Genomic DNA, 25,153 nt, shown 5'->3' with positions numbered 1-25,153 from the left:
CTTAATGAAATTTGTTAGTCAACACTGGGGAGTTTCTGTCATTTGATGAGTTCATTGGTAAATTTCAAGTTAATATTGACCAGAGAGAATATATGAAGGTTTGCAAAGCAATTCCACTTCCTTTACTTGGACTTATTTAAGAAAACTTTGTTATATTATGAGGTTGTTCCCACTTTTCCAAGTTTACCAATGAATTACTTCTGGATAAAAATTTCAACAATAAGTGGATAGGATTGACAGTGAATGAAGTCATATTTTGCTATGGAAGTGATCAATCCATACTATGGTCAAAAGCGACTACCTTTTACCTTAATTGTCCAGTTATCCCAAAAGTTAAAGAAACACTTATTATTATGTTTTACCCCTTTTTCGCCCCAATTTTGTGGTATCCAATTGTTTTAGTAGCCACTATCTCGTCCCATCGCTACAACTCCCGTATGGGCTCAGGAGAGACAAAGGTTGAAAGTCATGCGTCCTCCGATACACAACCCAACCAAGCCGCACTGCTTCTTAACATAGCGCGCATCCAACCAGAAAGCCAGCCGCACCAATGTGTCGGAGGAAACATCGTGCACCAGGCAACCTTGGTTAGCGCGCACTGCGCCCGGCCCGCCACAGGAGTCGCTGGTGCGCGATGAGACAAGGACATCCCTACCGGTCAAGCCCTCCCTAACCTGGGACGACATGCGTCGCCCACGGACCTCCCGGTCGCGGCTGGTTACGACAGAGCCTGGGCGCGAACCCAGTCTCTGAAGGCACAGCTGAAGAAACACATTTTTTTCAAATATTTTCTTCCATCTTGTCACGGTTTTCTATAGGTGAAGGGAGTCGGACCAAAATGCGGCGTGGCTATTGCGATTCATGTTTTAATGAAACATATAAACACAAACACTACAAAACAAGAAACGTAACGTGAAAACCGAAACAGCCTATACTGGTTCAAAGTATCACAGGAATAAGGACAATCACCCACAAAACACTCAAACAATATGGCTGCCTAAATATGGTTTCCAATCAGAGACAACGAAAAACACCTGCCTCTGATTGAGAACCACTTCAGACAGCCATAGACTAACCTAGAAAACCCCACTAAGCTACAATCCCAATACCTGTGAAAAAAAACAAGACAAAACACACCACATATAAAAACCCATGTCACACCCTGGCCTGACCAAATAGATAAAGAAAACACAAAATACTAAGACCAGGGCGTGACACATCTACCCTGTTAATGATTTCTTGCACAAAAGGTTCAATTTTGACAAAACTCCTTGTGTTTTTGCTCATTCAGAATCTATAGAGCATTTATTTATTTTTAATGTCGCCATTCTAGTAAACCATGGGTTGAAATTCAGTATTGGTCGTGTATAAAATCTCCTAAATGACCTATGTTTACCTTTGATGATGTTAAATGGCATTATGCTTATCCTTGTAATTCTGATCATAACTATTTATTAACATTACTATTCTCCAAATAGTATATCCACAAATGTAAATGGGTGGGAAAATTCCTCATTTTGTTTATTTTTTTCATTGAACTGTTACAATTTTATAAATTCCTCAAAATTGTGAAACTTAAAAAGTTGGAATTATTAGAAGTCATGTCTGAATGTCTGTTAATGTCTCATTGCCTTGTCCTGAATTTTTCTTATTAGTTTTTTGAGGGTGGGAGTTCGGGAGGGGTTCGCCTGCTATTTTGTACATTAATTTGTTCATTGTATACACAGGAATGTCCCTGTATTGATGTGTAATATTGGTATTATTGTTGCAATAAAAAATACATTATTTCATATTTTTCTTTACTCTGTGGTAGTGTTATTTAGAGGCCAGAAACAGAGAAATCTGCCAATTTTTCTTAACTTCTTAAAGCATTGTTGGTTAAGGGCTTGTAAGTAAAGCATTTCACTGTAAGGTGAAACACCTGTTGTATTCTGCGCATGTGACAACTAAAATGTGATTTGATTGGTACTTAAGAACAGTAGGAGGCCGTTCCTTCTCTTGCTGAAACAAAATACATACATGCTGCGTATAGACCTGGTACTGACAAACCTGCTATAATCCATCCCCTTTTCATCAGAAATGTTCCAACTAAAACAATAAAGCTGCATCATAAATATTTTTTCTAGTGCAAGTCTTTATATCCAGCTAAGAAGTGTTGTGCTTGAAGAAGGATTTTTTAGATAGGTTGGATAATGTGCACTAGCCCATTAGTTAGCTAGCTGACGTTAGCTTGCTAACTGAGCCAGGCCGCCACACACACTTATGAATCGAGTGGGGTGGTAAATGCAACACAATGCACAACACTAAAGATGAAGACCATTTAATTCACTCTCCATTATTCTATACTGCCAGTGCGCTTGCTACTTAATGTTAGCATCGCCATTTGCCAGTAGGACAAATTACTCAATAACTACTCAAATTACTCGATTGTGTTATTTAATTATCATGTTGCTCGCTAGTTAACTAACACTAGCAACAACATTAGTGCATCTTGCTAGCTATCTACAGCAGGCACAAGACAAACAAGCTACTACCACCTTATGGTCTGACAAATATTTTGACTATTGGATCGGTGGTGGATATTTGCTATGTGAACAACAAAGTTAATTGCCAACACTGGGAAGAGGTGCTACGTACCTTTCACCAGTCAGTATCCTTGGTGTGTCTGATCCCTTATTATTATTAGTTTGAATTACAAAATTGAAGAGTACAACAGAAAGCTCAACCATGCAATCAACTTTTAGTTCTAGCTGTTATTCTGATATCCTGAATGGCTACAGAACAGCTATTGTTTAACTTTTAAAATACATTTTCTTTATCCTCATCATTCTAACCTTGTATATTTATGAAGTCCCATTTGTGATTAAAAACCTGGGACTCTCCTCTGGAATGGCTTCTAAAATGTCCTTTCACATTAATGTAGTGTAGGTAGGTTTATGTAATTGTAACCTACGTACTGTTTACATTAACGTTTAGACTTGAGTTGTTACACATTCTTTATTTCAGCACAAGAAAATCAAAACAACAGATATCAGCAGTAAAAAAACATGTAGAAAATGGATGAAGAGTGGTGCATTGCATCGAGGGGGGGGGTGTCTTGTTTCAGTCTTCTCCCAGGAGAAGAGTTTGGATGCGAAATGGAGAGACAAAGGAGAGGTGGAACCGTGGAGGAGGATTCGGCGAGGGATGAAGGAGGAGGGGATCAGTGAAGAAACACGTTATGCCTCGGTACATTCACCTTCAATACAGAGGGAGAAAAGAGTGAGGAGATTATTTCTACTGAAGCACACGCGATTGTCGTAATATTGTACACACAGTAAGTATATGTGTGTGATCTTGCATGTATGCTGTGTAATGTCACACCATTCTTGGGCAGGATAGCGATGTTGTCGGAGATGATTCCTGTATCCAGAGAGAACTGCATGAACTTCTGCTGCAGTGCTGTGCTCACCTCTGGAGTGCGACCTGCAACCACAACACCAAGTTAACACAACCAGGTTAAGACAACACCACAAATTTAACACAACCAGGTTAACACAACACCACCAGCTTAAGACAACACTACCAGGCTAATACAACACCACCAGGTTAACACCATCAATCAATCATATTTATAAAGCCCTTTTTACATGTGCCAATGTCACAAAGTGCTATACAGAAACCTAGCATAAAACCCCAAACAGCAAGCAATGCAGCTGTAGAAGCACAACACCACCAAGTTAACACGACCAGTCTAAAAACGCAGACCAAAGAACTGATAAATTACACACACACACACACACACACACACACACACACACACACACACACACACACACACACACACACACACACACACACAACACACACACATCTTTAAAAGCATCAATTCATTTCAGAAATGCAGACAGACAGACTTACTGTAGAGCTTATTGAGCACCTCAGGTACTCCGTCTTTGGTCTTGATGGTGTGGATCAGAGCAAAGTCATCATACTGGACAGCCACCACACGCATGTCATTTTCATTGTTCCAACCTGAGGGAGAAGGGGAGAGAAGTTAGGGAGGGGGACTTATGTCAACTGTGTGCGTGCGTGCACATACTCACGCTGGCTGGTGAAGGTGAAGCGGCCTGGGATGTCAGTCTTCTTGGCTAGATGTGTCATCCTCCAGCAAGTACCATCAGCGCTGAGAGAGAAGAGCAGAGTCAGTGTGAGTTCTATAGATAAACACACGCCCACGCACACACACACACACACACACACACACACACACACACACACACACACACACACACACACACACACACACACACACACACACACACACACACACACAAAATGTGCTCTCACACACACTGACTTCAGGTTGGAGTAGGTGAGGTCTAGGTCTCCTCCGGCGGTGGGCAGCATCACGGAAGTGCCCATCTTCATGTCAGCCTTATGGCTCACAAACCAATGGGCGTTGGTGGCAAAGCCCACAATCCACCACCTACCAGCCATCTGGGGAGCGTGAGAACGATATAGTTAGAAACAGAATAAGAACGACATATCATTCATTCTCACAATTCAAATTGATTCCATAGTCATTGCAGATTACACTGTGTACTATGCTCTTCTCTGACCCCATTAAACCTCAGAATCTCTTGTACACCTTTTCTCTCAGCTGCACTTTCTCAATCTCATTTGTTCTCTCAGTATGTTTCTTTCTGTTGCCCTCTTTCTCTCTCTTACCTTCTCCAGGTTGAAGTCTTTCTGGGGCACGACGTCGATGCAGGCGACCAGCGCAGCGCACAGCAGAACTCCCATCATCCTCAGCATCATGGTTGCAGATCGGTGTGTGCAACTGCTCAACTCTCCAGGGTGTGTGTGAGGAGAGAGCGAATGTCCTTATATCCTCCAGCTTATACCACCCCACCCCTCCTCTACTCCTCCCCTTTCCTAACCCCTTGGCTCCAGTAGTTAGTCCCACCCCTCTCCATCCCACAAAGATATGTAAATGTCACTCTTACACAACTGCACATGGAGGGGGGGTCTACTCTGTAAGCAGAATGATTTATCCCTCTCCTCCCCCCACAATGATAGGACTATTTATTCAGACAACTCTTATTCCTGATCACTACCACCTCCACCATGAAATGCGTATTTAAGTATGAAGACACATGTGTATGTACACACATGCACAAATATGCATGCACTGACACATACACACAGTGTCCTCAGAGTGAGCCGGTAAAACAGTTACCACCGAGGGCTGCATGCTTGCAAGATGTGAGTTGTAAAACTAGTAAGTAAATGTAACAGTTTGCAGGACAGAACATGGGTTCACAGAGGTCTAAAGTCATGTTGGGGTTTGGGCTGAATTCCTCCTAAAGTATACATACAGTTGAGGTCTGAAAGATACATAACTTTGAGGGATACATAATGGCCCTGAACTCTCTTTGTTCTGAAGGAGGCAGGCAGAGTCTTGTAGGCAGGGAGTTGGTTACATAATACACACGTGTACACAGCCTCTCTCTGGGATGTTTAGGATGGGGGCTAGGGATTTGCAGACCCCTGTTTTGTAACTAAACCCCCTGGCCCTCCAGGCTACATCTGGGACTCATTAGCATGCGAGAGAACCCCCTAAGTAGGCCTATCTAGAGAGGAGATTCAGTAGTGAGTACAAAAAACACGCACACATAAGCAATTTAATCATTTTAATATGCCATGTATTGCTGAGCAGTCAGAGGTCTTGGAATCTTCCTCAACATATTGGCACGCAGTCTGGGAAGGAGAGATGAAACAAGCTCAGAAATAAACGCAAACTATACGAAGTGAATTAAGTTAGAGAAAAATAAACATGCCCATTTATTTATGCAAATATGTTTCTATACTATAGATTTGCAGTCGCGTTTTCAAAACAGTTAGGTAAACTTGTTAACGCAATTTATCTAACTGACCGTTGTGCAAGTACATTTCCACATGCCCTGCAAAGGAGTAAACGTGATGTTTTTTTCAAAGTTAAAGGGGGTTGGATGCCATTCCACCAATCTGCATCTGTCCGAATCCCAAATCACCCCCTTCCCTTTGCCTCTCTCCATTTGCTCCGAGTCTACCAAAGATGAGGGAGTGGAAATCATAAAGGGTGTATGGGCTCATTTGGCTGCAGCCTTCAGAGCAAAGTGCTGTCCCGACATGCACTGTGATAGCCTGTTTGGAGTTTGCCAATTTAAAGGCCCAGTGCAGTCAAAAAACGTGATTTCCTGTGATTTATATATACAGTACCAGTCAAATTTTTGGACACACCTACTCATTCGAGGGTTTTTTTCTTTATTATTGCTATTTTCTACATTGTAGAATAATAGTGAAGACATCAAAACTATGAAATAACACATGTGGAATCATGTAGTAAGAAAACAAGTGTTACATATAAAATATATTTTAATTTGTTTACCAAGTTTTTGGTTACTACATGATTCCATAGTTTTGATGTCTTCACTATTATTATACAATGTAGAAAATAGCAATAATAAAGACAAACCCTTGAATGGGTAGGTGTGTCCAAACTTTTGACTGGTACTCTATATTTCCACACTGTTGTAATAATACTGTGAAATTGTGATAATGCCCTTTTTGTACAAGAGCAGTTTGAAAAGTCTGAAATTTCAGCCAGTTTTGGTGGAATAGAGTTTTGGCCTGCATGGTGACATCACCATTATTTAATAGACCAAGAAAGAAAGTTCCGAACCTCTCTGCCAATAACAGGTCATGTTCAGTTCTCCCCTGCCCACTCAGACCACTCCCAGACAGTCCTAGCAAAAGTCTTGCTTGAGAAATTGCACTTAGCTAAGAATATATTTTTGTTTATTTTTGTACCATTTTAATTGAAAACAATCACAGTAAGGTACTTAATTTTTACCAGTAAATAATTTGATATTGAGATAAAAACGTCTGTATCGGACCTTTAATACAAAATAATGGCGCTTCATGCCTAATTATATGCCACGTGTATTTGTTTATGTCTGATTTCATGACTTGACGCATGTAGTAACGTGCAATAATTCCTAAATAAAATATTTTACTTTACTGGCGTTTATATCTTGTAAAACGACTGGGGGGAATTTGTTCATTTAATTTCATGCTTGTTTTATTATTTAAACATCATTACATTATTCAAGTCACAAGTATGTTCCGAAGTTGATTAGTTTATTGATTACTTTGCCACTCTCTGGATGTCATCCTCTGAGTTTTATCACCAATACATGCCAACCGAAGGCCCGAGCTTATTGGTGAGCCTGAAGGGGTGGTTTAGGATTCTTGCTTTATTTACATTTTTGATTTAACTAGGCAAGTCAGTTAAGAATCAATTATTATTTACAATGACGGCCTACCCCGGCCAAACCCTAACCCGACGACACTGGGGCAATTGTGCGCAGCCCTATGGGAGTCCCAATCACGGCCGGTTGTGATCCAGCCTGGAATCGAATCAGGGTTTGTAGCACTGAGATGGAGTGCCTTAGACTGCTGCGCCCCTCGGGAGCCCAAAAGAAAAATGAGTAACCTCAGCCAGCTGGTTCTTGTCCTTCTACAACAGTTGATTCTGAAGCGTCTACATTTATATTGATGTAGTCTATATTTGGACAATTGCTTTATTTTGCCATTGTAGGTCCACGATGCCCCACATAAATGGTTTAACAAATGTTTGAAATGGTATACTCACTGATCACATGGTCCTTGTCCACAGACTCGCAGTGACCTGTACAGATTGGAAACAATTTTATTTTAAGTATGTATGCAGGCTGTGGTAGAGATGTAGTTATGGCAGGCTGTGTGTGTGAGTTATGATAGAGAAGTTCCTACTGTAGTTGGGGAAGGCAAACACATAGGCCAATCCCAGGCCCCTTTTCTCAGCCAGGTCCTCAAACTTATCCAAGATGGCTTCTGAAAGGGTATCCTTGGATCTGCCTGTAGAGAAAACACAACAGCCTTCTTGAAACATTCTCAGTGACTTCAACATAAATGTTTCTGTAATGGTTTACTGAATGTGGTTTGGTGAACCATATCTCCCAGAAGTAATGCCTAGGCTTTAGCTCTGCTGGCTAACAGAGTCTTGTCATGCTCAGAAGACCTGGCTTCAAACCGATATATTGTCCCATAGTAATTGGCTTGCATGTTGTTAGTACAGGGTATCAATCAGGTGGGCAGCATGCAGGCCGCAGACTGACCGTAGAGCTTCATGGTGAGCTGTCCCTGTTTCTGGTAGTAAAACACAGCGTAGGAGCTATAGTCTGACTCTCCAATCACTATATCAGTGTTCAGCAACGGTCTACTACCTACATGGAAAACAATAATAGTTAACAATAATAACACAGTAAGAACTTTGACACAAGATCAAATTTGCACCTCATTCTCAACTAATGTCATTTGAATATGAACATGAATTCTCCTCTGGTGTTCCTTTGAAACACACATAGTAAATATATCACAGTGATTATTCCCAGACTATAACGTGTGATTTTGATAAGAGAATTTCCAATCCCAATGATAATAACAATTAATCAATAGCTCTGACCAATTCCTGAGGTTTGTAAGACCATGGGTATAATAATAATTAGTCAAAGACTCAGCTTATGCAAAAGGTTAGTATAGTTTATTCAGAGAACGTTCCAAAGTCAAGAACACAAAACAATTCATTTTATACTGACTTCTCACGCCCACACATTCACACAGCCATACACACACACACACACACACACACACACACACACACACACACACACACACACACACACACACACACACACACACACACACACACACACACACACACACACACACACACACACACACACACACACACACACACATGTCCTGCTACCCAGCTGTCAGAGCTTTGTGTCCTTGTTCTTGACACGTACTCCCTGTTCTCTCCCAAGCTCAGACAGTCTGTGTTTAAAATACCATAAAGACATATTGTTCTACCCTAATTCTGAACTAGGACCACACATTTATTGATTATGATTTTATACATTCTAATCAATTCCATACAATTATATGTTTCAGGGCGGAATATTCTAATCATTCAATTAGAAGACAATTCTCACCTATCAGATTTGCATACTCTGAATGAAAAGCCAATCAGTTTAGAGCAGTGGAATGTTAGGGACACGGGGTTCCAGCTGCAATTTTAAAGAGACAAAGCAGTGCTCTCAGAGATTTGTTGGAGGAGACTGCCGGGTGGAGGAGGCGAAGGCAGAGTGAAGAAGGGTGTCTATAGCAGTTAACAGGGCTGTAAGGCATGTCTCTGTATGTGACAGGACTCTTACCATTGAGTACAAGGCGTCCTGGGGTGGGGGTGATGGTGTACGCCTGCAGGATCTCCCAACACTGGTGGTTACTGGGGGGAGGGGGGAGAGGACAAAAAAATTAAAAGTTAGACAGATCAGCGGAGTTATCTACTCAGGTAGATTTAACATTGCATAAGACTGTTTGTGTGTGTATGTGGGGGGGGGGGGGGGCAACTTGCACAACCAACTATTTCCTCTGGTTCAGCCAGATTAATTATATAACAAGTCAAAACAGGCATAACATGTTCAGTTCCCCAGTATAGGAACAATGTCGATAGAGCCAAGACTGTCTTTTTCAGGTAAAAAGTGTTGTGGAATGGTGTAGTTTACTGTGTTTACTGACACTTTGAGTAAGTTTGACTTGACATAAGAGACAGACAGAAAAGGAGAGAGAGAGCTGAGAGAGAATGTGAAGAGACAAGAGGGAGATAGCGAGAGAGAGTGCTCTCTGGTGGTAGACTTGGGTACTCTCCGAAAGAAAGGACTTGAAGAGCAAAAGGAAGGAAGAGCGTGAAAGAGGGTGCAAAGAGAGAGAGAGCGAGAGAGAAACAAAGAAAGAGATATGGAAAAAGAGAGAAATGGAAAGAGAGTGAGAGAGCGAGCAACAGAAGCGGAATTCTGCAAAAATATACTTTGTGTACAAGCAGAGCAGAATTAGGACTATAACCGCTAGTTATCCAAATCCAGAAAATAGTTGTTAAATTCTACAACCACCTAAAAGGAAGCGTGTAACTCACAGACGTGTGGTAGTGCTAACAGAGAAGAGGAGTGTAACTCACAGACGCGTGGTAGTGCTAACAGAGAGAGAGGAGTGTAACTCACAGACGTGTGGTAGTGCTAACACAGATAGGAGTGTAACTCACAGACGTGTGGTAGTGCTAACAGAGAGAAGAAGAGTGTAACTCACAGAGGTGTGGGAGTGCTAACAGAGAGAGGAGTGTAACTCACAGAGGTGTGGTAGTGCTAACAGAGAGAGAGGAGTGTAACTCACAGACGTGTGGTAGTGCTAACAGAGAAAGGAGTGTTACTCACAGACGTGTGGTAGTGGTAACAGAGAGAAAGGAGTGTAACTCACAGACGTGTGATAGTGCTAACAGAGAGAGAGGAGTGTAACTCACAGGCGTGTGGTAGTGCTAACAGACAAAGGAGTGTAACTCACAGGCATGTGGTAGTGCTAACAGAGAGGGAGGAGTGTAACTCACAGGCGTGTGATAGTGCTAACAGAGAGAAAGGAGTGTAACTCACAGATGTGTGGTAGCGCAAACAGAGAGAGAAGAGTGTAACTCACAGACGTGTGGGAGTGCTAACAAAGAGAAAGGAGTGTAACTCCCAGATGTGTGGTAGTGCTAACAGAGAGAGAGGAGTGTAACTCACAGATGTGTGGTAGTGCTAACAGAGAGAGAGGAGTGTAACTCACAGGCGTGTGGTAGTGCGAACAGACAAAGGAGTATAACTCACATACGTGTGGTAGTGCTAACAGAGAAAGGAGTGTAACTCACAGATGTGTGGTAGTGCAAACAGAGAGAGAAGAGTGTAACTCACAGACGTGTGGTAGTGCTAACAGAGAGAGAGGAGTGTAACTCACAGACATGTGGTAGTGCTAACAGAGAGAGAAGAGTGTAACTCACAGACGTGTGGGAGTGCTAACAGAGAGAAAGGAGTGTAACTCACAGATGTGTGGTAGTGCTAACAGAGAGAGAGGAGTGTAACTCACAGGCGTGTGGTAGTGCTAACAGAGAAAGGAGTGTAACTCACAGACGTGTGGTAGTGCTAACAGAAAGAAAGGAGTGTAACTCACAGATGTGTGGTAGTGCTAACAGAGAGAGAGGAGTGTAACTCACAGATGTGTGGTAGTGCTAACAGAGAGAGAGGAGTGTAACTCACAGGCGTGTGGTAGTGCGAACAGACAAAGGAGTATAACTCACATACGTGTGGTAGTGCTAACAGAGAAAGGAGTGTAACTCACAGACGTGTGGTAGTGCTAACAGAGAGAAAGGAGTGTAACTCACAGATGTGTGGTTGTGCTAACAGAGAGAGAGGAGTGTAACTCACAGACGTGTGGTAGTGCTAACAGAGAGAGAAGTGTAACTCACAGACGTGTGGTAGTGCTTACAGAGAGAGAGGAGTGTAACTCACAGACGTGTGGTAGTGCTAACACAGATAGGAGTGTAACTCACAGACGTGTGGTAGTGATAACAGAGAAAGCAGAGTGTAACTCACAGACGTGTGGTTGTGCTAACAGAGAAGAGGAGTGTAACTCACAGACGTGTGGTTATGCTAACAGACAAAGGAGTGTAACTCACAGGTGTGTGGTAGTGCTAACAGAGAAAGCAGAGTGTAACTCACAGACGTGTGGTTGTGCTAACAGAGAAGAGGAGTGTAACTCACAGACGTGTGGTTGTGCTAACAGACAAAGGAGTGTAACTCACAGGTGTGTGGTAGTGCTAACACAGAGAGAGGAGTGTAACTCACAGACGCGTGGTAGTGCTAACAGAGAGAGAGGAGTGTAACTCACAGACGTGTGGTAGTGCTAACACAGATAGGAGTGTAAGTCACAGACGTGTGGTAGTGCTAACAGAGAAAGAGGAGTGTAACTCACAGACATGTGGTAGTGCTAACAGAGAGAGAGAGGAGTGTAACTCACAGACGTGTGGTAGTGCTAACAGAGAGAGAGAGGAGTGTAACTCACAGACGTGTGGTTGTGCTAACAGAGAAGAGGAGTGTAACTCACAGACGTGTGGTAGTGCTAACAGAGAGAGAGGAGTGTAACTCACAGACGTGTGGTTGTGCTAACAGAGAGAGGAGTGTAACTCACAGGTGTGTGGTTGTGCTAATACAGAGAGAGGAGTGTAACTCACAGACGCGTGGTAGTGCTAACAGAGAGAGAGGAGTGTAACTCACAGACGCGTGGTAGTGCTAACAGAGAGAGAGGAGTGTAACTCACAGGCGTGTGGTAGTGCTAACAGAGAGAGAGGAGTGTAACTCACAGGCGTGTGGTAGTGCTAACAGAGAGAGAGGAGTGTAACTCACAGGCGTGTGGTAGTGCTAACAGAGAGAGTGGTGTCTTGGGAGGATGGGGGCGTCAGGGTCATCACAGTAGCCTCCACCTTCAGACCGTTCTTTATCAGGAAGTTACACTTAGACGCTGCGTTGACCAGGTACCACGGCCCTCCCATCTACAACACACACACGATACAGCAGGGTTTCAACATTGACAACGTCAAGGCATGTCCGCCACTGGCTGTGTTTGTGCTGTATTTGTGAGATCATGTTTGCACACACATACACACACACACAAACACACTCACACACAAACACACTCCTGTACCTACCTGTTGTATGTCAATGTTCTGAGCTGGGGGGGTGTCGTCAATGGGGTTCACCTTGGGCTTCTTGGGAGGTCTCCTCTGGGGTCGTGGTCGGCTCTTTGCTCCCCCAATCGCCTCCGCCGACCCCCATAGACACACACACACCACCATTAGCATGGTAACACACTGCCACACCCCAGTCATTCTAGCACTGTCCCCAAAACACTCCCAACACCGCTCTCTGCTTCTTCCTTCTGCTGTGTCTGTCCCACAAGATTGTTATCACAATGCTAGTGTAATCTGATTGATTTTGCCTGGATCCCTGCTAAATGATTATGTCTAGTGTAATACCAGAACTGATGTCCATCGACAAGGAAAAAAATGACCCACTTCTCCCTCGATTTATCTTTCCCTCTGTCTTGTGTCCGACCTTCACTTTCTCTGTGCTGCCTCTTTCTGGACAAATGTTGACACACACACGCACACACACAGAGGGGGTGATGACCTCTTGCTGTGTTTATCATTAACAGCCCTTTACTGGCAGTGGGCTGGACATACCAGTCAGTGCAGTGTGTGCTTCTGACAGAGAGGGGGCGATGTTGATCTCATTGTTGTAACTGCATTGCATTCAGGTATTTAGACCCCTCGACTTATTATAAAATGGATGACAAAAAAATGTCCTCATCAATCTACACACAATAACCCATAATGACGAAGCAAAAACACGTTTGGAGAAAAATATTGCAAATATATAAAAATAAAAAACTGATATGTCACATTTACATAAGTATTCAGACCGGGTTTGATCGGGTTCAAGTCCAGGTTCCAGCTGGGTCACTCAAGGACATTCAGAGACTTGTCCCGAAGCCACTCCTGCATTGTCTTGGCGGTGTGCTTAGGGCCTTTGTCCTGTTGGAAGGTGAACCATCTAGGGATAATTTCATTACTGAGAGAGACTTGGACAATTATTCAAACAATCATCATTTAATTATTGCAATAATGAAACTGTCGACCGCAAACTCTAAGTTGTGAAGCTGAGAGCTTCCCTAACCATGAAGCTAGAGTGGACACCATAAATACTCAGCATTAGCAGGCCAGTCTTACTCTTAGTTAAATATATAATTGTTTACTATTAATATCAAACACATCAGGTAAATATGTAATTGTCCCCTGACAACCTTTGCCCTCGTCTGAGGTCCTGAGCACTCTGGAGCAAGTTTTCATCAAGGACCGCTCTGAACTTTGCTCCGTTCAGCTTTGCCTCGATCCTGACTAGTCTCCCAGCCACCCTGCCACTGAAAACATCCCCACAGCATGATGCTGCCACCACCATGCTTCACCATAGGGATGGTGCCAGGTTTCCTCCAGATGTGACATTTGGCATTCAGGCCAAAGAGTTCAATTATGGTTTCATCAGACCATGGTCTGAGTCCTTTAGGTGTATTTTGGCAAACGCCAAGCGGGCTGTCATGTGCCTTTTACTGAGGAGTAGCTTCCGTCTGGCCAGTCTACCATAAAGTCCTGATTGGTGGAGTGCTGCAGAGATGGTTGTCCTTCTGGAAGTTTCTCCCATCTCCACAGAGGAACTCTGGAGCTCTGTCTGAGTGACAATCGGGTTCTTGGTCACCTCTCTGACTAAGGCCTTCTCCCTGATTGCTCAGTTTGGCCATGCGTCCAGCTCTTGGAAGAGTCTTGGTGGTTAAAACGCTTTCCATTTAAGAATGATGGAGGTCACTGTGTTCTTAGGGACCTTCAATGCTGCAGAAGTGTTTTGGTACCCTTCCCCAGATCTGTGCCTTGATACAATCCTGTATCGGAGCTCTGCAGACAATTCCTTCAAACTCATCGTTTGGTTTTTGCTCTGACAGGCACTGTCAACTTTGGGATCTTATATAGACAGGTTTGTGCCTTTCCAAATCCTGTCCAATCAATTTAATTTATTTAAATTTTAGAATAAGGTTGTAACATAACAAAATGTGGAAACAGGGAAGGGGTCTGAATACTTTCCGAATGCACTTTATACTGTATTTGACAACTGATTTCTCTTTTTAAACAAACACAAAAGCACACTAGACTATTTTGTCAACTGAACACAATATAACACTTTCCAAGCACACAAGAAAAAATACAAATTTTATTGACAGAATATGCTCCAGTTTGAAGGGTTCATATGGCAGTAGGTTCTCCCGCAGACACAGACTAACTGTACACAACAGCAGACACTAATGGCTCGATTCAATGAGCGGTCAAAAATACTCCTTACCTATCAGTTTTCCTGTGTTTTCTATCATATTGTACAACAGCGGATGAAACTAACACTGTAAAAATTGTTGCTAGAGAAATAGTTTTTTGCTAAAAAGCTATTTTTGTTTCTTTTTGACCATTTTAACGGAAAACTATTACAGTAAGGTACTTCATTTTTACCCAGAAAAGATTTGATATTGAGATTTTAAAAAACACTGCATTAGGCCTTTAACTCTCAGAGCGACCCAGTGACTATGATTGAAGACCCTTTAATATAATGGACAGACATAAAAATGTGACCATATGAAACACATGATCCCCCTTTACCCCCTTACCCCTATAACATACTGTGTCGTAGTTGGGGCTAGGGTTAGGCTGGGAACATATGTAAATATTACAGGTTCATCTCTGATCAGTTACAGAAAGATACAGACATAGAAAACAGTATTCCTGATGCCGAGGTCAGGAAATCAGGAAAATTCCATCTATGGTCAGTGTTAGGGATCCAGGTGTCAGTTCTGTTGTGTTTTACTGGGCCTTGGGTTTGTGTTCTCTGGGTTTGAAGGTTTGCTCTGGTCAGGCCTAGGTGGTTTTAGACGGTTCTAAGCGGTCCTAGGCGCTCCACTAGTCTTCGGGTGTGATATCTCTCGGTCTGAAGTTAAGAGACTGGCTGTTGATGCAGAACCTCTGTCCTGTGGGGTCTGGTCCATCTTCAAACACATGACCCAGATGGGCATCACACTGTAGCACACACACACACACACACACACACACACACACACACACACACACACACACACACACACTAGGGTAAAAATAATACAGTAGAGGAGACAGAACACACCCCACACCAACACATCTCTCTGCATTATTACCCAGAATGCAACTCACATGTTTACAGAGGACCTCTGTCTCGGCACTACCCATGGTGTTGTCAGGGCGACGGATGATGGATGCATGGCTCTCGTCGCACTCCCACGTCCCATGAGCCTCTTTGAATGCTGGCCAGCCTGTCCCAGAGTCATATTTTGCCTCTGAACTACAGAGAGAAAGAGAGAGACGGAGACAGAGAAAGAAACAGAAACACAGAGAGAGAGAGACAGACACAGAGAGAGAGAGACAGAGACACAGAGAGAGAGACAGAGACACAGAGAGAGAGGTCTAGTAAGAGGTTTAGTCTAAACGCTCATATTCGGGTTAAATTAAGATGTAAGGGGTTAGAGTGAATTCGGGTTAGAGTGAAGTCAGGTGAGGTATTAGGGAGGTGTAGAGGGGGTTAGATGGTAACATGAGTCAGGTGTTAGGGAGGTATAAGGGGGTTAGATGGTTACATGAGTCAGGTGTTAGGGAGGTATAAGGGGGTTAGATGGTTACATGAGTCAGGTGTTAGGGAGGTATAAGGGGGTTAGATGGTTACATGAGTCAGGTGTTAGGGAGGTATAAGGGGGTTAGATGGTTACATGGTTGTTACATGAGTCAGGTGTTAGGGAGGTATAAGGGGGTTAGATGGTTACATGAGTCAGGTGTTAGGGAGGTATAAGGGGGTTAGATGGTTACATGAGTCAGGTGTTAGGGAGGTATAAGGGGGTTAGATGGTTACATGAGTCAGGTGTTAGGGAGGTATAAGGGGTTAGATGGTTACATGAGTCAGGTGTTAGGGAGGTATAAGGGGGTTAGATGGTTACATGAGTCAGGTGTTAGGGAGGTATAAGGGGGTTAGATGGTTACATGAGTCAGGTGTTAGGGAGGTATAAGGGGGTTAGATGGTTACATGAGTCAGGTGTTAGGGAGGTATAAGGGGGTTAGATGGTTACATGAGTCAGGTGTTAGGGAGGTATAAGGGGGTTAGATGGTTACATGAGTCAGGTGTTAGGGAGGTATAAGGGGGTTAGATGGTTACATGAGTCAGGTGTTAGGGAGGTATAAGGGGGTTAGATGGTTACATGAGTCAGGTGTTAGGGAGGTATAAGGGGGTTAGATGGTTACATGAGTCAGGTGTTAGGGAGGTATAAGGATGGTTACATGAGTCAGGTGTTAGGGAGGTATAAGGGATGGTTACATGAGTCAGGTGTTAGGGAGGTATAAGGGGTTAGATGGTTACATGAGTCAGGTGTTAGGGAGGTATAAGGGGGTTAGATGGTTACATGAGTCAGGTGTTAGGGAGGTATAAGGGGGTTAGATGGTTACATGAGTCAGGTGTTAGGGAGGTATAAGGGGGTTAGATGGTTACATGAGTCAGATGTTAGGGAGGTATAAGGGGGTTAGATGGTTACATGAGTCAGGTGTTAGGGAGGTATAAGGGGGTTAGATGGTTACATGAGTCAGGTGTTAGGGAGGTATAAGGGGGTTAGATGGTTACATGAGTCAGGTGTTAGGGAGGTATAAGGGGGTTAGATGGTTACATGAGTCAGGTGTTAGGGAGGTATAAGGGGGTTAGATGGTTACATGAGTCAGGTGTTAGGGAGGTATAAGGGGGTTAGATGGTTACATGAGTCAGGTGTTAGGGAGGTATATAGGGGGTTAGATGGTTACATGAGTCAGGTGTTAGGGAGGTATAAGGGGGTTAGATGGTTACATGAGTCAGGTGTTAGGGAGGTATAAGGGCGTTAGATGGTTACATGAGTCAGGTGTTAGGGAGGTATAAGGGGGTTAGATGGTTACATGAGTCAGGTGTTAGGGAGGTTAGATAGTTACCTGAAGAGGGGAGTATCGCAGCACACACAGTGGTACATCCCCACCTCACTATGGTTCAGATAGAGACCGCTGAAGGGCTGAGGACACAAATACACACACCCGGCTCACACACAGTGGTACATCCCCACCTCACTATGGTTCAGATAGAGACCGCTGAAGGGCTGAGGACACAAATACACACACCCGGCTCACACACAGTAAACACACTATATGTTGTGTTTCTTGTCATTATTGAAGCTTTCAGATCAGTGCAAATGAAGGATTCAGCCCATATGTCATTCTTTAACCAACTGCTCTTATCTTTCACTCTGAGGAAGATTATAAACAAAGAACAAAGTCCATTCAAAACGACACACTGAACCCACTGACATTTACAAAGGAATGTCAGTCAATGGCCACTGAGGCTGAGGACAGGCAAAGTGTGTGTGCTGTGTGTGACTCACCATCTCTGTCCCCTTCTCCCTCGTGACCACATACTGTTCAGGGGTAAGTTTTTTCTGCCAGTCTGTGGTCTCATCATAACGAGTCAGAGATCCTGAGCCTGTAACACACATACTGATAAGCAAAATGTGTTGAATGTTTTGTTGCATTTTCTTTAGTTGTCATTGAAATAAAATATCCATTGCTTTGTGCTTTTCATCTCGCCACTTCTGCCTAATTAGATTTGAGCACAATGGATTTCTGCTCTTTGGAGCAAATGTGACCCCCAGGAAAAATGTGTCAGTGAGCATGTGACAGATGGCTGTCTGGCAACTTCCACTGGTCTTTTCTGCATCATCCTATTACATAACATGACAAAAATACTTGTTCATTTCTTTCAAATTATAGATATACCATTTTAATAAAACTAGGTCATAGTGTCTAATAAACTTGTGTTGAAATTCAATTTCATTTGAATAAACTTAATTTTAACTGATAGACAATAAAGTATCCTATGCAGATGCAAGCTATGTAATTACATTCTATAAAGCCTTATTCGATTCTAACAGAATAGTTCAAACCTGAACTAGTGGAGACAGGACGGATGGAAGCAGGAACCCTGGTCTTGGGCAATAAGGCGGACTTGGCAGCTCCTCTCTGAGAGATGATGAGCGAAAGTCGGACGATAGAACGAGACATGTTTTCTCCTGCAGAATTTGGCTGTGCGCTACAGTCCTCCGTGCAGAAAGTGGTCTGTATCGAAGTCAAGTGCAGCCGTTTGCGTTTGCGCTGCTCTGACCTAATCTGCGTTGATCGAGGACTTTCAACGCTCCAGCGAGTTCCTGCCGGTCCCTGCCTGCCGGTTTCCTTCCCTGGCCTGCGCTGCTGTCCAGTATTCGGTAGGCTTCTGGGAAGACCCGGTCACAAACTAGATATATTATATAGGTCAGAGTTGATAAGGAAGATAACAGTGACAGAGGACAATTCCTTCTTTTGATGTTGGTCTGGATGGTTAAATTTGAAGAATCTCAAATGTAAAACATATTTTGATTTATTTCAATATTTTTGGCTTACTACATGATTCCATGTGTGTTATTTCATAGTTTTGATGTCTTCACTATTATTTTACAATGTAGAAAATAATAAAAATAAAAACCCTTGAATGAGTAGGTGTGTCCAAACATTTGACAGGTAGTTTTTTATTTTTTATTTTATCAGTTATTTTACCAGGTAAGTGAGAACACGTTCTCATTTGCAGCAACGACCTGGGGAATAGTTACAGTTACAGGGGATAGGAGGGGGATGAATGAGCCAATTGTAAACTGCACACACACACACACACACACACACACACACCAGAGAGTAATACCAGAGACTTTACTTCGAGGTGGGGGAGAAGCATTTCAAAAGAGTAATTCACATTTGACCCTTAAGACTACATGACGTTAGAAGCGAATTAATATTTTTTAAACCCTTTTGAACTCAGTTGGAGTTGAAATAACAGATAAGCAGACAGCCCCAGCCCACATAGAAGGACTGGTTGATCTGGAACAGTCGCAGGCCCAACCTTACACCATGGAACCATGCCAAAGGTGAATACACAACATACACAATCACAGTGTCTGTCTTGGTAACAGATATTTCAACATCGTCTGTGGTTTGTTGACAAGACATTACCCAACTTTACTAAGGTCAGACGCTGAGAATTATAAATCAATCGAGTCATGTGATGTTGAATAATACTTTAATGACAACAGTGTCTTCTGGGTAAAACAACTTAGCACAAAGATAGAATGGGATAGCTGCACAGTCTAGTTTAGACAGTTGATAAAAGCTTAGTTCAGACTGGTAAGGTATAGTCTGGTATTGTATAACCTGGGGTCGTGTGGTGCGTTGGTCCTGAGCAGCCACCCATGGTAGTGTATGAGGTCTATGGTCTATAACAAGGACGGGCAACTTTGATGGGGGTGGGGGGGACAAAAAAACAGAACTCAGCATGAGGGGCCGTAGTGGCTCGTGGGTCTGCGTACCCACATCCATACACACCGCTGAGATAGCAGTCTTATGGCTTGGGGGTAGAAGCTAAATAGCAATAAAACTGCTAAATAGCTAATTAAATGGCTACCCTGTCCATCTGCACTGACCCTATGAAAACTCACAAGACTATACAGTATATAACACACGCTCACTCACAACACACACACGCATACCAACACATCGAGGGGCCTCACGAGTGGCGCAGTGGTCTAAGGCACGGCAGTGCTAGCTGTGCCACTAGAGATTCTGGGTTTGAGTCCAGGCTCTGTTGCAGCTGGCCGTGACCAGGAGACCCATGGGACAGTGCACAATTGGCCCAGCATCGTCCAGGTTAGGGGAGGGCTTGGCCGGCAGGGATGTCCTTGTCCAATCGCGCACTAGCGACTCCTGTGGCAGGCCGGGCACAGTGCACACTGACACAGTGTATGGTGTTTCCTCCGATACATTGGTGCAGCTGGCTAAAGGGTTAAGTGGGCATTGTGTCAAGAAGCAGTACAGCTTGTTTGGGTTTTGTTTCGATATAGTGTCATTCTTGTGTATTTTATTCACTGTGTTACTATTTTTAATATAGATTACTTTTTACACTCTAAACAATCATTCCACAACATGATGTATTCGGCACATGTGACAAATACAATTTGATTTTGTTGTGTCTTTCTGAGGCTCCATAGCTCCTGTCCCTGACTGGGCCTCTCTCTCAGCCAGAGCAGGCCTGTTTAACATGCAGCAGCATCAGTCCTACATCCACTCCCCTCTCCCCTCTCCCCCAATACTCTAACAAATAACAGAAGCACAGCGCCTACTGACCACTCTCTCACTACAGACTACCAGAACTCTACACACACCACATGAAAACAACAAGGTCTAGATTACAGTAAAACTAGAGATATTTGAATATTAAATATGAGACAAATTAGTATGGAGACACACAATCTTTGGGTGAGAGGGTACTGATTAGGGTTCAATATTTTCCCAGTATTTTACAAATGTTCCATCCAGAGAATAAATCATTTTTGTCCCGGGTAACCCGGTATTTCCTGCCAAAACAGGAAGTGTCATTCAAAAGCATTAGCATTTTTTGATTAAAGCTTTGATCAGCATTGTCACGTTCTGACCATCATTCGTGTGTGTTTTCCTTGTTTTAGTGTTGGTCAGGACGTGAGCTGGGTGGGCATTCTATGTTGTGTGTCTGGTTTGTCTATTTCTATGCTTGGCCTGATATGGTTCTCAATCAGAGGCAGGTGTTAGTCATTGTCTCTGATTGGGAACCATATTTAGGTAGCCTGTTTTGTGTTGGGTTTTGTGGATGATTGTTCCTGTCTGTGTTTGTTGCACCAGACAGGGCTGTTTCGGTTTTTTCACATTTCTTGTTTTGTAGATAGTCCATTGTTCATCTTTATTAAAGATGTTTACAAGTAATCACGCTGCGTTTTGGTCCGCCTCTCTTTCACCAGAAGAAAACCGTTACAGAATCACCCACCAACCAAGGACCAAGCGGCGTGGTAAACAGAGGCAACAGCAGCAGCAGGAGAAGCGACAGGTGCAGCAGGAGCAACAGCAGCAGCAGCAAAAGCAGCAGCAGGAGAAGCAGCAGCAACAGCAGTGGGAGAGGCTGCATTATTTGGAAGAATGGACTTGGGAGGAGATCCTTGACGGGAAAGGACCCTGGGCAGAGCCAGGGGAATATTGCCGCCCCAAAGTCAAGCTGGAGGCAGCGAAAGCAGAGAGGCGGCATTATGAGGAGCTAGCACGGCAGAGCGGCTGGAAGCCCGAGAGGCACCCCCAAAAATTTCTTGGAGGGGGCACAAGGAGAGTGTGGCAGAGTCAGGTTCCAGACCTGAGCCAACTCCCCCTGTTTACCGTAAGTAGCCATGGATGTTATCAGAGCTATCGGCGAGCTGAGGGCTGAGTCTGAGAGGGTCGAGGCGTTATTGGACAAATTGGAGGAGAGTGAACGGATGGGAGATGACGAGACACTCGAGGAGGTGTTAATAGAATTGGAGGAGTGTGAAGAGAGAGGGCAGTTGATTTGGCGTAGTATGCAAGGCATTCGCCCTGAGGTGTGTGTCCCCAGCCCGGTACCACCAGTGCCGGCACCCCACACCAGGCTGTCTCTCCGTCCCATCAACACAGGTGTTCCCTCCTGTCCGGCGCTACCAGAGTTTCCGCAACTCAGTCCAGAGGCGCCAGAGCCCCTCAGTCCAGAGGCGCCAGAGCCGCCTGTCTGCCCTGAGCCGCCCGTCTGCCAGGATCCGCCCGTCTGCCAGGATCCGCCCGTCTGCCAGGATCCGCCAGTCAGCCAGGATCCGCCAGGATCTGCCAGAGCCGTCAGTCAGCCAGGATCCGCCAGTCAGCCAAGATCCGCCAGTCAGCCAGGATCTGCCAGAACGGCCAGTCAGCCAGGATCGGCCAGAACTGCCAGTCTGCCAGGATCCGCCAGTCAGCCAGGATCTGCCAGAACCACCAGCCAGCCAGGATCTGCTAGATTCATCAACCTGCCTGAGCTTCCTCTCAGTCCTGAGCTACCTCAGTCCGGAGCTACCCCTCAGTCCAGTGGGGCCCGTTGTAGGGTTCCTAGGCCAAGGTTAGTGGCGAGGGTCGCCACTCAAGGGACGCTAAGGAGGGGGACTAAGACAATTATGGAGTGGGGTCCAGCACCAGAGCCGCCACCGCGGACAGATGCCCACCCAGACCCTCCCCTATAGGTTTAGGTTGTCCGTTTGGAGTGCGCACCTTGGGGGGGGGGGGTACTGTCACGTTCTGACCATCATTCGTGTGTTTTCCTTGTTTTAGTGTTGGTCAGGACGTGAGCTGGGTGGGCATTCTGTTGTGTGTCTGGTTTGTCTATTTCTATGTTTGGCCTGATATGGTTCTCAAGCAGAGGCAGGTGTTAGTCATTGTCTCTGATTGGGAACCATATTTAGGTAGCCTGTTTTGTGTTGGGTTTTGTGGGTGATTGTTCCTGTCTCTGTGTTTGTTGCACCAGATAGGGCTGTTTCGTTTTCTTCACATTTCTTGTTTTGTAGATTGTCCATTGTTCATCTTTATTAAAGATGTTTACAAGTAACCACGCTACGTTTTGGTCTGCCTCTCTTTCCCCAGAAGAAAACCGTTACAAGCATGATGAGCCATATATTAAATAAATTTAATGAGCCCAAAAATATGTGGACACCTGCTCGTCAATTATCTCATTTCAAAATAATGGGCATTAATATGGAGTTGGTGCCCCCTTTGCTGCTATAACAGCCCCAAATCTTCCACTAGATGTTGGAACATTGCTAAGGGGACTTGCTTCCATTCGGCCGCAAGAGCATAAGTGAAGTCGGGCACTTATGTTGGGAGATTAGTCCTGGCTTGCAGTCGGCGTTCCAATTCACCCCAGAGGTGTTCAAAGGGGTGGAGGTCAGTGCTTTGTATAGGCCAGTCAAGTTCTTCCATACCAATCTCGACAAACCATTTCTGTATGGACCTCGCTTCACTGGTACTAACGGGTCTAATCGGACTGCCAGATGGTGAAGCGTGATTCATCACTCCAGAGAATGCATTTCCAGTGCTCCATTGTCCAATGGCGGCGAGCTTTACGCCACTCCAGCCGACACTTGGCATTGCACTTGTCAGCCTTAGACTTGTGTGCGGCTGCTCGACTATGGAAACCCATTTCATGAAGCTCCTGACGAACAGTTCTTGTGCTGAAGTTGCTTCCAGAGGCTGTTTAGATCTTGAGTGCTGCAACCGAGGACAGACGATATTTACACGCTACACGCTTCAGCACTTTTGTGAGCTTATGTGGCCTACCACTTCGTGGCTGAGCCATTGTTGTTCCTAGATGTTTTCACTTCACAATAACAGCACTTACAGTTGACCGGGGCAGCTCTAGAAGGGCAAAAATTTGAGGAACTGACTTGTTGGAGTGGTGGCATCCTATGAAGATGCCACGTTGAAAGTCACTAAGCTCTTCAGTAAGGCCATTCTACTACCAATTTATGTCTATGGATATTGCATGGCTGTGTGCTCAATTTTATACTCCGGTCAGTAACTGGTGAGGCTGAAAAGGCCAAAATCCCTCATTTGAAGGTGTGTCCACATACTTTTGTCCATTTAGTGAATATGATACGGGCTACTGAAAAATATAAAAGGCCATAGATGTAGCTAGCTATACACTCTCTTGGGTAAATAAATAAGGCTAATCGTTATGAGTGCGAAGTGTATTACTGTATTATACTGTATTATATGGACCGGAATTAAAAACATTGTTCAAACCATGATAAAGCAGAAGAGAACATGCGATTCTGGTGCACCACATGCTGCCTACAAAGTTACAAGTATAGACTAGCGAATTGGTTTTACATTTTGAAATATAATAGGGCCTATTTGTGTAATTAGTAGGGTATAATATATCTTTCATAGTATTTCCCCTAATGTTATTAGCCTACCTCCTTTTTCTCGATTGTTGCGTCATTTTTTCCTTGCTTTCAACAGTTCAATTAAATACATTTTGTTCTAAGGACATCCTTGAAAAATATAGGACTGGAATTAGATGCAGAAGGCTTTCACATCTCTTCACGAAGATTGAATGGTTATGGGTCTGAATAAAAAACTACTATAGCCTACCATCATGTGTTCACTCATCTTTCAAACTACCCGTGAGTTCTTTTGGCTTCTGTATTTAACGTTCAGCAAAAAAGAGCTTGCATCCCTCTTCAAATAGTCTATTGGTATATAAAACTCTAAAAATAGGATGTCCAACAAGCTATTCTAGTCTAATTTTTCCTGCATGGGACTCCAAGCATGGGAGCGTTTTTTAAGGAGAGGCCAAGGTGCAACAGACAGAGGCTATACGTTAGAAGCTTATTATGCATACAATTATCATTAATTAGTTAAATAAGGCTAATACTGCATTGAATGTATTACCTGGTACATCTACATATAGGGCTATATATCAATCATAACAGGATCAGTGGCGAACGGTCAGAGCCCCACATGTTTTCAGACCCACATTTTCTGCAAAAAAATGTATTTAAATAAATATACACTACTGTTCAAAGTTTGGGGTCACTGAGAAATGTCCTTGTTTTTGAAAGAAAAGCACATTTTTGGTCCATTAAAATAACATCAAATTGATCAGAAATAGAGTGTAGACATTGT

General features: G+C 43.8%; 3 protein-coding genes and 1 long non-coding RNA gene across 4 annotated transcripts; 1 reads left to right on the top strand and 3 right to left on the bottom strand.

Moving 5' to 3' along the window:
• Positions 1–2,983: 2,983 nt before the first annotated feature.
• LOC135522768 (lipocalin-like) lies at positions 2,984–4,859 on the bottom strand. Its single transcript, XM_064949336.1, has 6 exons — positions 4,711–4,859; positions 4,340–4,479; positions 4,086–4,165; positions 3,901–4,014; positions 3,364–3,465; positions 2,984–3,238 (listed from the first exon to the last, which is right to left on the bottom strand). Exons 1-6 carry the CDS (start codon positions 4,798–4,800, stop codon positions 3,219–3,221), a joined length of 546 nt encoding a protein of 181 aa, XP_064805408.1. The 5' UTR covers positions 4,801–4,859; the 3' UTR covers positions 2,984–3,218.
• Positions 4,860–5,658: 799 nt separating this feature from the next.
• c8g (complement component 8, gamma polypeptide) lies at positions 5,659–13,079 on the bottom strand. Its single transcript, XM_064949335.1, has 7 exons — positions 12,638–13,079; positions 12,336–12,481; positions 9,285–9,355; positions 8,184–8,291; positions 7,819–7,923; positions 7,679–7,714; positions 5,659–5,742 (listed from the first exon to the last, which is right to left on the bottom strand). The coding sequence occupies exons 1-7, from the start codon at positions 12,815–12,817 to the stop codon at positions 5,723–5,725; spliced, it is 666 nt and encodes a 221-aa protein (XP_064805407.1). The 5' UTR covers positions 12,818–13,079; the 3' UTR covers positions 5,659–5,722.
• Positions 13,080–14,729: 1,650 nt separating this feature from the next.
• On the bottom strand, positions 14,730–18,856 carry msrb2 (methionine sulfoxide reductase B2). The gene is made up of 5 exons (XM_064949333.1): positions 18,553–18,856; positions 17,995–18,092; positions 17,552–17,628; positions 15,749–15,896; positions 14,730–15,598 (listed from the first exon to the last, which is right to left on the bottom strand). Exons 1-5 carry the CDS (start codon positions 18,668–18,670, stop codon positions 15,482–15,484), a joined length of 558 nt encoding a protein of 185 aa, XP_064805405.1. The 5' UTR covers positions 18,671–18,856; the 3' UTR covers positions 14,730–15,481.
• Positions 18,786–22,180, top strand: LOC135522766 (uncharacterized). Its single transcript, XR_010452723.1, has 3 exons — positions 18,786–18,870; positions 19,458–19,563; positions 21,463–22,180. It is a non-coding gene; the product is annotated as an uncharacterized LOC135522766 (long non-coding RNA).
• The last annotated feature ends 2,973 nt before the right edge of the window (positions 22,181–25,153 follow it).

The sequence above is a fragment of the Oncorhynchus masou genome, chromosome 30 (genome assembly GCF_036934945.1).
Source record: "Oncorhynchus masou masou isolate Uvic2021 chromosome 30, UVic_Omas_1.1, whole genome shotgun sequence".
In the NCBI taxonomy this organism is placed as follows: domain Eukaryota; kingdom Metazoa; phylum Chordata; class Actinopteri; order Salmoniformes; family Salmonidae; genus Oncorhynchus; species Oncorhynchus masou.
The sequence above is the reverse complement of the archived record's forward strand: the minus strand, read 5'-3'. Positions and strand labels throughout refer to the sequence as shown.

Excerpts from the sequence above, each read along its gene's own strand:
- msrb2 (XM_064949333.1), bottom strand. The coding sequence starts at position 18,670 with ATGTCTCGTTCTATCGTCCGACTTTCGCTCATCATCTCTCAGAGAGGA. Across the intron at positions 15,897-17,551 it reads TGCGATACTCCCCTCTTCAG|TTCAGAGGCAAAATATGACT; the intron begins GTAACTATCTAA and ends TTCTCTCTGTAG. Across the intron at positions 15,599-15,748 it reads CAGAGGTCCTCTGTAAACAT|TGTGATGCCCATCTGGGTCA; the intron begins GTGAGTTGCATT and ends TGTGTGCTACAG.
- LOC135522768 (XM_064949336.1), bottom strand. The coding sequence starts at position 4,800 with ATGATGCTGAGGATGATGGGAGTTCTGCTGTGCGCTGCGCTGGTCGCC. Across the intron at positions 4,480-4,710 it reads AAGACTTCAACCTGGAGAAG|ATGGCTGGTAGGTGGTGGAT; the intron begins GTAAGAGAGAGA and ends CACGCTCCCCAG. Across the intron at positions 4,166-4,339 it reads CTCACCTACTCCAACCTGAA|CGCTGATGGTACTTGCTGGA; the intron begins GTCAGTGTGTGT and ends CTTCTCTCTCAG.
- c8g (XM_064949335.1), bottom strand. The coding sequence starts at position 12,817 with ATGACTGGGGTGTGGCAGTGTGTTACCATGCTAATGGTGGTGTGTGTG. Across the intron at positions 12,482-12,637 it reads AGAACATTGACATACAACAG|ATGGGAGGGCCGTGGTACCT; the intron begins GTAGGTACAGGA and ends TGTGTGTTGTAG. Across the intron at positions 5,743-7,678 it reads GGACAAGGACCATGTGATCA|ACTGCGTGCCAATATGTTGA; the intron begins GTGAGTATACCA and ends TCTCCTTCCCAG.